The sequence below is a fragment of the Cyprinodon tularosa genome, unplaced genomic scaffold, assembly GCF_016077235.1.
Source record: "Cyprinodon tularosa strain WSP-4 unplaced genomic scaffold, ASM1607723v1 ctg71, whole genome shotgun sequence".
NCBI lineage: Eukaryota > Metazoa > Chordata > Actinopteri > Cyprinodontiformes > Cyprinodontidae > Cyprinodon > Cyprinodon tularosa.
In genome coordinates this window covers 868,967-881,436 of record NW_024039463.1, presented here as the reverse complement: position 1 = coordinate 881,436, position 12,470 = coordinate 868,967, and the positions used below count along the sequence as shown (strand labels likewise).

General features: G+C 42.1%; 1 protein-coding gene across 2 annotated transcripts in view; it reads right to left on the bottom strand.

Annotated features, from left to right (window-relative positions):
* Positions 1-12,470, bottom strand: part of LOC119772342 (anoctamin-1-like) — a 35,154-nt gene that overhangs the window by 2,564 nt on the left and 20,120 nt on the right. For both annotated transcript variants that reach the window (XM_038268699.1, XM_038268698.1), the window contains 6 exons: positions 11,509-11,609; positions 11,038-11,201; positions 10,779-10,931; positions 10,551-10,603; positions 7,784-7,962; positions 7,483-7,588 (listed from right to left, as the gene is read on the bottom strand). In XM_038268699.1, coding sequence (XP_038124627.1) covers positions 7,483-7,588; positions 7,784-7,962; positions 10,551-10,603; positions 10,779-10,931; positions 11,038-11,201; positions 11,509-11,609 — 756 coding nt within the window. The remainder of the gene's footprint in view (positions 1-7,482; positions 7,589-7,783; positions 7,963-10,550; positions 10,604-10,778; positions 10,932-11,037; positions 11,202-11,508; positions 11,610-12,470) is intronic.

Sequence of the window (12,470 nt, the reverse complement as noted above, 5' to 3'; positions counted from 1 at the left end):
CCTCCATCAATCAGAAGCCGATCCGTCTCTGAAGCGAGCCAATCAGCTTCGAACTACTCCACCACGAAGCCCAATCAGCGTCCTGCTTCCACTTTATAAACTCCCTCAAATCTCACCACAGCCGCTATCCTGCAATCGCTGTCGGATTTCGATTCAGACGACAATTCAATTTTCCCCGCTCGGAGAAGCTCCCGTCTAGCCGCTCTCATCTCCTTCTTCCGCGTTACACTCCAAGGGTATATTGCCAGGCTCCAACCTAAACTCTGCTCAGATGTCTTAACGAGCCTCCCTCCTACCTCCTCGTGATTCATCTCCCTCGCCTTCCGCTTCAATCCGCTCCGATTCCTGGCCGCAAAAGACATGCAAGTCCTCCGCTCCCCTCGCCAGGCGCAGAAGGCCTCCCGGATCTGTCCCAGCAGCAGTCACCGCTACGCCCGCTCCTTCTCATCGTTTCGATGCAGCCTTGGACCTTCTTCAGCTTCCTGATTCATAGCAGCTCCCCCGTCTAGTCCTTCTGGCGTTTAACAGCTCTCAGCCTCCCTTCGCTCCACCGGACTCTCTCACTCAATCCTTCGACGCTGTCCGCACGCTCCAAACGTGGGAATCCCTGCACTGCCACGTCATCCCTGCCGCTGTCTGCTCAGACGGACCTCCCCCTCCCCTCATTCACATTAGGGAACGCCCGCCGGGCCAGCCTTAGGGTAAGACGTATTCAACCATGTTTTCATTCATAATTTTCTATCTATTTGAGTTTGCTGTTATGCTTCGTCTGCCTCAATCAGGCATACTTATGTTAACACACATGCTGATATTTTCACTAGCCTCGTTCTAAATTATTCAGGGGAATATTTTAATTTAGTCTCTTATTCTTCCCTCCCCTGAAGTCGATCAGCAGGTCGCATCAGCAGGTGACGTCACAGTTTTCCTTAAATCATCCGATCTCCGTCTACCAGAGATCTTCTATTGGCCAAATTTTTTATTTTATTTTTTTGGCCGCATTCAGCATCTATCGTGATTACTCAGAGCTTCTGCAGTAGGGCCATCCGATCAGTCTGTCCCTGCCTGTCCCTGCCGTGCACGCTTTATATATCGTACCTCAGTCTTAGCAGCCCGTCATCTTACCACCCCTTATTATTACTTCTGATTATCGTTCTGTCTTCTTCTTCTTCTTTAAAAAAAAAAAATACACAAAACTGATGTTCTACATCAGTCATTTCTAAATGCCAATTGCGCTCCTTGCTAGGTCAGCTAATTTGCCATGCGCTTATTTCTCAAGGTCGCGCTTTCATTCCCAGTTGCTTGATCCGGCAATTTCCGTCCCTCTCCTTGGTCAGATTACTGAACGTAGGCTGCCGTTCGGATCCTATGGTCTGACTGCTTCTAAATTGGAACAAATTTCTTTTCTATGTCGACATTATCTATCTCCTGCCATGCTTCAAAAATTTTACGGATGCTGCATCCGTAGGTTTTGGGGGGTTCTTCAGGACAGGTGGTTCACGGGTTCATGGCCTCTTTTATTCACACCCATTATGCTTGTGTGAGGTCTAACCCTAGCTAGCTTGCATCGTGGGGCTTGGGAAGGAATCGCGTCCGCCCACTGCGATAACTTCGTAGTAGTTGAAGCCACTAATAAGTCACTCCTCCTCCCAGTCTCTCATGCCTTCATCAGAAGCATCACTGGCAGCAGTCACTAACGTTTCATCATCTCGGCGCGTCATGTTCAGGCATTCAAGCACTTTTATCCGCCCAAGCGTTACCCTACGTCCACTCATGGTTCCTTCATCACCTCAGGATACTCTTAGAATCATGTGGCCTTCCCTCTAGTAGGTAATCTGGGCATTCGTTCTGGACCGAGCAGCTGCATTGCAGCTACTCGCGGGGTTCTGAGGCTTCCCTCAGCTCTGGGCCGATGGTTTACCAGCCTATACCTCATTCATCCGCCCAGAACTCTCACCATTCTCTCAGCTCTGTGCTCTCTCTGCCTCTAGGTAACTCTATTACAAATACTGGTGGTGGTTCAACTCATTTTCATAATTTTCTGACCTAATCACGACCATCCTCTAACTCATTTTCTACTCCCACTCCTTATCAGTTTTCTTCATTATTCCCTGCTTCATGCAGTCTTCCATGCTGTCTCCTTGCTATTCATGCTATCTTCATTCTGGCTCGCATTCATGCAATCTCACCTTTATGACGGGCATTTATATGCATTCTCCTGTGTGTCACGTCACGTCTGGTCTGTGTCTCGTCATGCATCCTTGACACCATTTAGCATGCATTCCCTAATGCATCAATTCTTCATATATGTTACCATCGCAAGATTCATTATCAGACTCATCTGCAAGGTTCATTATCAGACTCATCTGCAAGATTCATTATCAGACTCATCTGCAAGATTCATTATCAGACTCATCCGCAAGATTCATTATCAGACTCATCCGCAAGATTCATTATCAGACTCATCCGCAAGATTCATTATCAGACTCATCCGCAAGATTCATTCCCTATGCATCACATGCTCCCTATCTGTGTCTCGTCGTGTCTCGTCATGCATCCCTTACGCCATTTTGCTTGCATTTCCAATGCATCAATATGCACCATGTCTGCGTCTTGTCATGTCTGTATCCCGTCATGTTATATGTTCTATATGGACTCATCCGCAAGATTCATTATCAGACTCATCCGCAAGATTCATTCCCTATGCATCACATGCTCCCTATCTGTGTCTCGTCGTGTCTTGTCATGCATCCCTTACGCCATTTTGCTTGCATTTCCAATGCATCAATATGCACCATGTCTGCGTCTCGTCATGTCTGTATCCTGTCATGTTATATGTTCTATATGGACTCATCCGCAAGATTCATTATCAGACTCATCCGCAAGATTAATCATCATCATAATGGGATGCGTCGTCGTCGTCGTCATCATCATCATCATCATCCGCAGGATTCATCATCATCATCCGCAGGATTCATCATCATCGTCATCATCATCATGGGATCATCATCGTCATGGGTTCATCATCGTCATCATCATCATGGGATCATCATCGTCATCATCATCATCATCATCATCATGGGATCATCATCATCATCATGGGATCATCATCATCATCATGGGATCATCATCATCATCATGGGATCATCATCACCATCATCATGGGATCATCATCACCATCATCATGGGATCATCATCACCATCATCATCATCATGGGATCATCATCATCATCATGGGATCATCATCATCATCATCATGGGATCATCATCACCATCATCATGGGTGAATCATCATCGGTAAGTTCTCGGCGTCAACCGTGGTCGCCATCCTCATCAACAACCTGCCTCGGTAAGTTGTTCGCAAACCTTCTCAGCATTTCATTACGCATTCTTTATTCTGTCCCTAGTGTATGCCCTACGAGCATACGGACTCTCCGGCCTCGACCTCGGCTTTTTGGGGGAACATCCCTATTCACATTCATCTACTCATGCATGTTAAAGCATAATTCAGCATGAATGTTCCTGCCGAGGTCTGAGCGCCAAAGACTATACTTTCTTATCAATAAATTCTTCTAATTATCTTTTCTCTCTGTGTGAGTTTTTCAGATTGAAATGAAGCTCTAGCGAAAGTTCAATTGAAGAAACTCTGACTTACCTCCATCAATCAGAAGCCGATCCGTCTCTGAAGGGAGCCAATCAGCTTCGAACTACTCCACCACGAAGCCCAATCAGCGTCCTGCTTCCACTTTATAAACTCCCTCAAATCTCACCACAGCCGCTATCCTGCAATCGCTGTCGGATTTCGATTCAGACGACAATTCACCCACCTCCATCCCCTTCTCCGCCATCGCAGTTGAATCGTCCATGACACGACTTCACCTCAACCTCATCAGAGAGTATTAATCCCAGTTGTCACCATCCCTCGCCTCATCGCATTGGTCCGGCAGAAGACCACCATGTTGAGCCCGGTTCTGCCAGAGGTTTCTTCCCAAAGGGGAGTTTTTCCTCTCCACTGTCGCTTCATGCTTGCTCATCATGGACACTTCACGGTACCTGCATCACCGAGCAGGACCTCTATATCCCGAGTCTGAGTGAAGCCCCGGCGTCAACTCCCTCAGTCTTCTAGTCCCACAATTCTGCCCAGCAGATCACCTTGTCAACCAGCTCGGATTAAACCACCACCAGTTTCAGGCCCGGGGGGAACATCCCTATTCACATTCATCTACTCATGCATGTTAAAGCATAATTCAGCATGAATGTTCCTGCCGAGGTCTGAGCGCCAAAGACTATACTTTCTTATCAATAAATTCTTCTAATTATCTTTTCTCTCTGTGTGAGTTTTTCAGATTGAAATGTATATATATATATATATATATATATATATATATATATATATATATATATATATATATATAGATAGATAGATAGATAGATAGATAGATAGATAGATAGATAGATAGATAGATAGATAGATAGATAGATAGATAGATAGATAGATAGATAGATAGATAGATAGATAGATAGATAGATAGATAGTAAAGGTATAGTAAGTAGCATAGTAATAGTCTGGGTCTAAGTCATAAAATATGGTGGTAGCATATGGATTTATTTTTATATTTTTATTAAATTCAAGAAAAAAATAATAAAATAAAAAGTATTTTATATTTAAAATAATTTTAAATATGAAATACATTTGGTGGAGTTACATTTTAAAAACGTTTTTTGGCTGGGTATTCGGGTGGGTTTTCCCTCCTGGAGGCATGGCGGGGCTGCTCTGTTCCCACTGATCGCGGCGGGTGGGGCTGCGGGGCGGGTGTGGGCCTGGGGTGGCTATGACCGGCGCGTGGTGGGGGGCCGGGGCGGCGGAGCTGCTCTGGCCGCGTGTCGGGGCCTGGTGCGGGCTGCGGGGGGGGGGTGGCGGACGTGGCTGGGCTGCTTTGGCATCGTCCGGTGGGGGGGGCGGCGCGGTTCGCTCCGCTCTGGCTTTGTGCTGCCCCTCGGGCTGCTGGGGGGGTGGTTGCGCCGGCTGCGGTCTGCTCCTCTTGCGGTTTTGCGCCGGGCGGCTTTTCTGCTCTCGGGCTGATTCTGTGCGCGGTGTGTTTCGTTGCGCGCTGTTGGCATCGGTCTTGGTGGGGTGGGGCTGCGCTTTTGGCCGGGGGGGCGTTTTGGGGGGGGTCCCGCGGCGCTCGTGGCCGGTTCGCGGCGGATGCGCATGGGCCCCGGCCGGGGGCGGGGCCGTCTTAGTGTTTTCCTGGGTGGTGCGGTCGCGGTGGGTGTTGCGGCCGGTCGCCGGGGCTTGGTGCTGGGGGGCGGGGCGTGTTTCGGTGCTCTGTGGGGCTGGGGCGTTTCGGTCGGCGCCGTGGGGGGGCTGGTGTTCGGCGCCCGGCCCTACTTCGGGGTGGCCGGCTGCCGGCGGGGCCCGCGGACTCGTCCCCGCGGCTCCCCGGGGCGCCGGCATGGCGGTGGCTGGGGGGCTTCCTCGTGGCTGTCTCTCCTCCTGCCTTGGTGGGGTCTGATTTCCGGGGCTGGCCCCGCCTTGGTGCCTTCGCTTCTGGGGTCCCCTTGGGCGCCTGGGGCTTTGGGTCTCCCGGCGCTGGACTCAGTGCTCTGGGGGGTGTGCCTCTCCGGCTCTCCACAACCACTATTGAGCATTTTTTTCTATGGTTAAAACTTTACATGCACAAGTTCACCCTCACAAACAACTACAGGTGCTAGGCTTCAGGTACTTAGAGATTCACTTCCAAACAGAAACCCCACATTCATATCTTCAGGTAACACAGAGTACATGTCAGACTTAATAATATTACTTTAGTGATAGTTTCAAGGTGTTTGCTTTATTGTATATCTCGTACCATGTTTTTTGGTTGTGCTGTTCTTTTTTCTTTTTTTTTTTTTTTTTCTCCATCTCATTACAGGTGTTGAAGCAGACTGAAAATGTTTTGTCATTGTCTCCTTCCTATCTCCTCTTTCTTTCATCTTTTGTCCTGTTTTTTTCTTTTTCTTTTTCCTTCTTCTTCTTCTGTTTTTCTGCTCTACTTACATTGCAGTGTCCATATGAACTGTAAAACTCCCTGCATAATTATAATAAAGCAATTTATATACATGAAACAAGTGGAGCGGTATGGCAATTGCGATACCGCTACACTTGTGAAAGTAAAATCTGTTGGGCTCCTTTTGGCATCAAGACAATTATTCTTATTGCCACCTTGCCAGACAGGACACTGTAAAAAAAAAAAAAAAAAAAAAAAAAAAAAAAAAAAAAAAAAAACGTTTTTTCTTCTCTCTCTTAAAACCTAAGTGTTTGTTTATTTTCTTTCCATGTGAAATAAGTGTCATAGTTCCTGTTGGCCAGTCTCAACAGTCTTGACAGCTAAGTGGTGATATTATGTGCATTTGGGACGTGCATCCAGGCCTTGACTGGAATGCAGACGAGAGCTTACAGGTGTTTTCAATGGGTGGGGTTAAAAGTCAGAAGAAACCCCAATGAGCGACTGCAAAATAATTAAAATTGGAACAGATCCACCTCCATACAGAATAACAGTGGAGGGGTTTACGTGGAAGCATATTCGTGGTTTTGAATGGCCTAGTTTAAGTCCATCCAGTATTGTACTGTAGCAACAACAAGAAATAAAATGGTATTGTTCTAGTGCTGTAATACAACACAATACATTGCGTAAAACCTCTTCACAACTTTAGTAATCTTCTGTTAATTGCCTCAGACAGTTTAGCAGAGTGGAACTCTGTGCCAAGACAATCTTGCACGAACAGTATCAGATACCGAGGGTATAATGGACAGACATGAGCCAAGTTTCACTAAATGCAAATGCTGGGAATTTGCCAGAAGGCAGTTCAATTAAGCTCTGATTCCAACAGGTGTACTCCTCAGACCCGATCTGCTCAATACATTTGGCCACAAGTTTCTGGAAAAAGGCATGGATTTTGCATAATTGTTTTGATGTGACCTCTCAAATCAAGCACATTTACAGAACAGCCGCAGGTATACATTAAGAAAAGCAAAACACTACCGTTACGAAATAGATATATAGGAAAGCCCTGGATTAACCAAGTTGGGTCCTGGATCTGTACCTAGTAGAGCATTTCCATTGAGAACTCAAAATGAGTTACATTCTCAGTCCAATCAGGTTAAGCTTGTATGTCCCTGGCAAGAAGACGCAGAATCTCCCAAAGGAAGTCTGCCAATGTTGTCGGATCATTCCCCAGACCTCAGTTTAGCTTTGCTGCCAAAGATGCTTAAAAACTTTTCTCTTAATTGTCAAACTGATACTAAATCTAAGATGAATGGAAATATTTGCTTAGTTTTTACAAGACTTGTTCCAGGAAACCATTTTTAAGTAGCCTAGTTGGCACCAAGGGAAACCCCTTGTCAAATAAATGACAATGCATGTATACAATGTATACAAAAGAGAGAAAAGTCAGATCCAGGCATATTACAACAAAATACTTGATTTTGCAAACATGATTTACCTGGAAGAATATTACAAAGGCCAGCCGGGCAGCAAGGACAGACCAGTATTGTTTGGAGAACGTATAGGCATCTGGTGCCCATGGGGGATCTCTGTAGTCCTTGTACCTAAAAGAGAGAGAGAGATGAAACACAATCTTATCTCATTAAAGCAGAATGGAAATGAACTCTACTAATGCTGAGTTGCTCTCAACAGGAACCTGAAATCCTTGCCAAATTGTACACCAAAGGAAGCTTTAAGCTGCTAGCTAAGGGATTTAAAGGGAGATCAAGGTAGGTCAAGGTTAGGAGAATCCCTCTAACCTGCACATGGTGACACCGGTAATGAGTGTGGTGGTTGGTGCTGTCCCAGGTGGGAAGTTGCTGACATTGAAGTAGGACAGTGAGTGCTCCGTGTAGCCACTCATGGTACCGTTTCCACTGTACATGTACTGGTAGACCATTCTTGGAACAAACTCTGATGTGAAGGAGATGACGAATGCCTTTCAAGGCGAACATGGAAGAATGGTTAAACACTTGCAAGATTCAGCTGGGTCATGATAGTCTAAAAAAATCTCTCAGTTAAGAAATATTTAATACTAAGGTTTAAGTATGGTCTGTTGTCAAATATGAAACGTCCATGAGGAATATATTAGCCTGTGATGCACTGCAGACCTGTCCAGGGTGTACCCTGCCTTGCGCCTATAGACTGCTAGAGCCCCAGAGCGACCCTGACTGATTAAGCTGGAGAAAATGGATGTTGTATTAACCTTAGATCAGATGATATATCATATTGTTTACATTATGCTTCCAAAATATCAGAATTGTTGGTGACCTAATTATAGTCACACTCTATTCAAAGATCGGCTGATTTAAGACTTAACTTGGTAATATTAGAAAAATCTAACTTTAGCTTCAATACTAATGCATTGGGACTTGACTTGGGCTTGGGGGTCTGTAGTTGAAATAAAAAGTAATAACTTGCTGATCTGATGAAAGTAAAATAATTAGTCACTTAGAAATTTACTAAAAAAAAGTAAAACCTTTTTTCTTCTAGTAATAAATCTTTTAGAGATAACTGATATGAATTGCTAGACTTGAAATAAACCATAGAACATAAACTTGAATTGGAGCTGTAGATATTGATTTGTCACTGAGTTTGAGATTGCTAAACTCAACTTGTGACTCAACCTGACACTTGGTTATAAAGACTTGCAACTTGCTTGTGACTTGGAAATAATGACTTGGTGCTATTTCTGTTAAACACTGAATAAAGCTGTGCCAAGTAGAGTCAAACTGTACCAGTGAAATGAACCACAGAGCCACCAGAGCTTTTAGTTCTTAAAACTCCTTTGTTAAGGACTTTAAGATATTCAATATGAAAGAAAGTTAATTCACTAAGTACTTAGTCTTAGATCAGACACAGAAAAATACACTCCTGAAAAAAAAATCAATTTGACAAGTAAAAAAATATCCCATCTGGTGGTTCTTGAACACTAGGTTGTAAGATGAAATTAAACATGTAAATGTATTTCAAAAAAAGTATTATTGGTTATTTCCACTCTTTGATGGGCGCTTTAGGAACATGTGTGTTTGTGTCTTGTGTTTGACCAGACTTGTAGCACTGTGGTGATGGCTACATAAAGAGCAGCCAGGGTCCAAAAAGAGATTCTACCTTAAAATGTCTTTCAATAAATAGTTTTTATGGACTTGTTGGAATGAACAGACTAGGTCATCCCCTGGCAAAACAAACAACAGCCCTTAGTTGAGAGGAATGCCTGCTGTGCCATATCCAATTAGCTAACAGCATTTTTCACCTTAAACTCCATTGGTACAATAAAGGGAAAAGCTCCCGAGACCAGGATAAAGACTCCTTACCTGTGGTGTATAGAAAACATCTTCTTTTGTTGTATAATCTTAACTCTTTCAGATGCCCTGGATAAGGATCTGCCTACAGACTCATTTTGATTCTCTAACTTTAGTTTTTTAAATATCCTTTAGGCTGTTTAAAATAACTGTCTTGATAATGTAAATGTTGTAAATGTTGGAGACCTTGTTGGTGGAGCTTAAAAATTCTAGTCTTAAAAGACCGAAAAATTCTTTTTTACTTTGGCCATCAGAATGATATAAAAATGAAACAAAAGCCAAAGTTGTTTGGATTTTGACTTTTTATGGTAATTCTTTTTTACCAAATTATGAAGGCATTTGAATTTAAATATAGTTCTTAAATATATCTTATTTTATAATCAGTCACTTCTTTCTCTTCTCTGATCCAGTAAAGATCCATTGTTCAGGTTTGTGTAGGATGTTTTAGAACATGATTAGCATGTATCACATTGCCTTTTAAACATTTCTCACTCTTTTGTTGTGCTGTATAGTATCTGCCCTTTTTGGGCAAAAAAAGCCCTCTTCACTGGATGTTTATGCACTAACCAGGTGTTTAATTTCCTCCATTTTTAGCATATTGTCATTCAGACATTTTATTTTAAACACTGGTCATAATTTGTTATGTTTCTTAGGAATCGGCTGAAAACGATCAGAACGAAAAATTAATAGTAACAGGACACAATATAATATAATGAGAAGATATAAAATTGCCTGAAATATAAGTTAGAGTAGTACAGTTTCATGATAAAACCCTTCATAATTTGTTAGAAATACCTATTCCCAAGAAAAAAATAACCCAAAATGCAATCGCAAAATAAATGAGTAAGAAATGGTTTGTTCACAGAAAAGACATTGCAGGGGGATTGGACAAAATGGCAGTACTTTGTTTGGAAACGAGTGAAGGACAAAGCTGAAGACAAGTTGCTCCAGTCTACAAATACATTATTTGATTTGCAATTTATCTTCCCTACCCCCGAATTATGATTTTTTGTTTATTTTTTTTCACAATTTCCTTGGTGTTAATCTGAATTTGTACTCTGTCCAGTAAAATCAGCTGCAAGGAAAAAAGTTCAGTCTGTTTGTATAAAAAACAGACAGACTGTAATATGCAGTGTCCTTAGATTCTGACACATATTAGGGAAAAAAGCAATATACACACACAGTGATGCAGAAAAACAATCAGGACAGATGTAAGCAGACTTACATTGGTAATGACAGAGAATTTGCTGATTCCACACAGAATGTTGTACCAAATCCCTGGAGACAGCATGAGCAAAAATACAAGAAGGAGAATGAAAGAGAGTGGACATATGTGGGAGGATGCTATGGTATAAAAAAAAAAAGTTTCTTCTAGCATGGACAACAAAAAGAAGGGAAGCGGATGAAGGGGATGAAAACTTAGCACAGAGACAGAAAAAAAATGTTTCTGTACCTATGTCCTTACACCTGACTGCATCTGGTCGCCTGATCTCTGTGACAAATTTTGCAGCATCCAAGCGAATCTCAATGACGTTGTTGAGCAGAGCAAATGCAGGTGCCAGCGGAAAGGAAGCAACAAACAGTGACACAAATCCGTACTGGATAACTGAGTGAAATATTCAGACACAACCATAAATAATTAAAATTTGATTTTATTAGAGCAGCAGTGTATTATTTATGGTATAAAGAATGACAAAAGAAAACAGACTTACTCATTTCCATGTACTCTGGACTGACACCCTCAAAGGGTTCAAGAGCAAAATCTTTGTCAAACTGTTGCTTTGGTCTTATCTCTTCTGTTTCGTTCTCTTCATTCTCTGCTGCTCTTTTCTTTCCCTTTTCTTCCTGAATTGTTCTGTACATCTTTTTCATTTTACTAACAAAAGGGATTAGAATTACAAACAATAAAAACAAGTTGAAGAGATACAATAAAATAGTCTGAATGCTAATATATTAATTAAAACATGATGCAAATATCTAATTGGCTTTCATAGAAAACTTGTAATGCTGTAGATAGGTTGCGTAAGCGAAAGTGTTAAAAAAGAGAACCAAAGGGACGACCCTGTCCGGAAGTGGGAAATATTCTAGATTTAACCTGACTAAAAGGTTAATTTGGTTAAATATGTTTTTACAAGGCACTTCAAATCTAGATATAGAATAAAAAGACACTGGTGTATACATACGGGATGACAATCTCAAAGACATTGTTTTGAATGAGCTGTTTTCCGAGCATGATCATGCTAAGCTGGATGCACAGCTCGATGAGGCAGCCTGGAGGAGCGCACTGTGGACATAAAAAAAAAGAAAACGACGATCATCAGAATGGCGATTTTTCTTCTTTTTCTTTTAATTTTGTGTTATTAGGACAAAATTTGACATAGATGGGCTTAAAAAAATCAAACAGAAACCTGAACATTACATGATAAAAAGTTCATTGCAGGAGAGGAGCTCAGCCAAGCCACCATCAACAAAATAACCAGCCAGCGATTAGATATGTTATATAAAATTCACCACTTATAAAGGTGACCTTTTTAACAGTAAATACACCTCTTAATTTATCAGGAAAATGCAAATTCCTGCGTTTTGAGCTGGTCCTTTATAGTGTGACCTAATGTAGGTTTAAGAAAATGTTTAAGAAAAAGTTACTGAACCTATTTAATTAAACCAGCAGTTCATTGGATTTGAAAATGAAACATAAAGGAGGATTTATTACATTTCGTAAAAATTTTACTTATGCCGCTTTTTTGCATCTGGGATGACATTCAGTTAAAATCAATTTAAGGATGGAACCAAAGATCAGTTCCGTAAAAATAAAAAATAAAATGTTTGAATTTTTACGGAATGACTATGACCTGGATGACTGAGAATCTTCATCAGCATAACTAAAGATTAGGCATTGGAAGGCCTCCTTGCTGTCCCCAAAGGACTTCAGAATAGTGGAAGATACTAGGGAAACATGCAAAAGGCTTGACAAAAACTGTAAAACATGTTCAATTTACAAATACTTCACTCTGTCATTGAGCACTATGCAGGGTATTGAGTATTATATAAATAACATCAATTTTTCTGTTAATACAAAAACCCATTGTATACCTATTGTATATTGTCTTGCTATAATCCACTGCAACTTGCACACTGTCTCTTC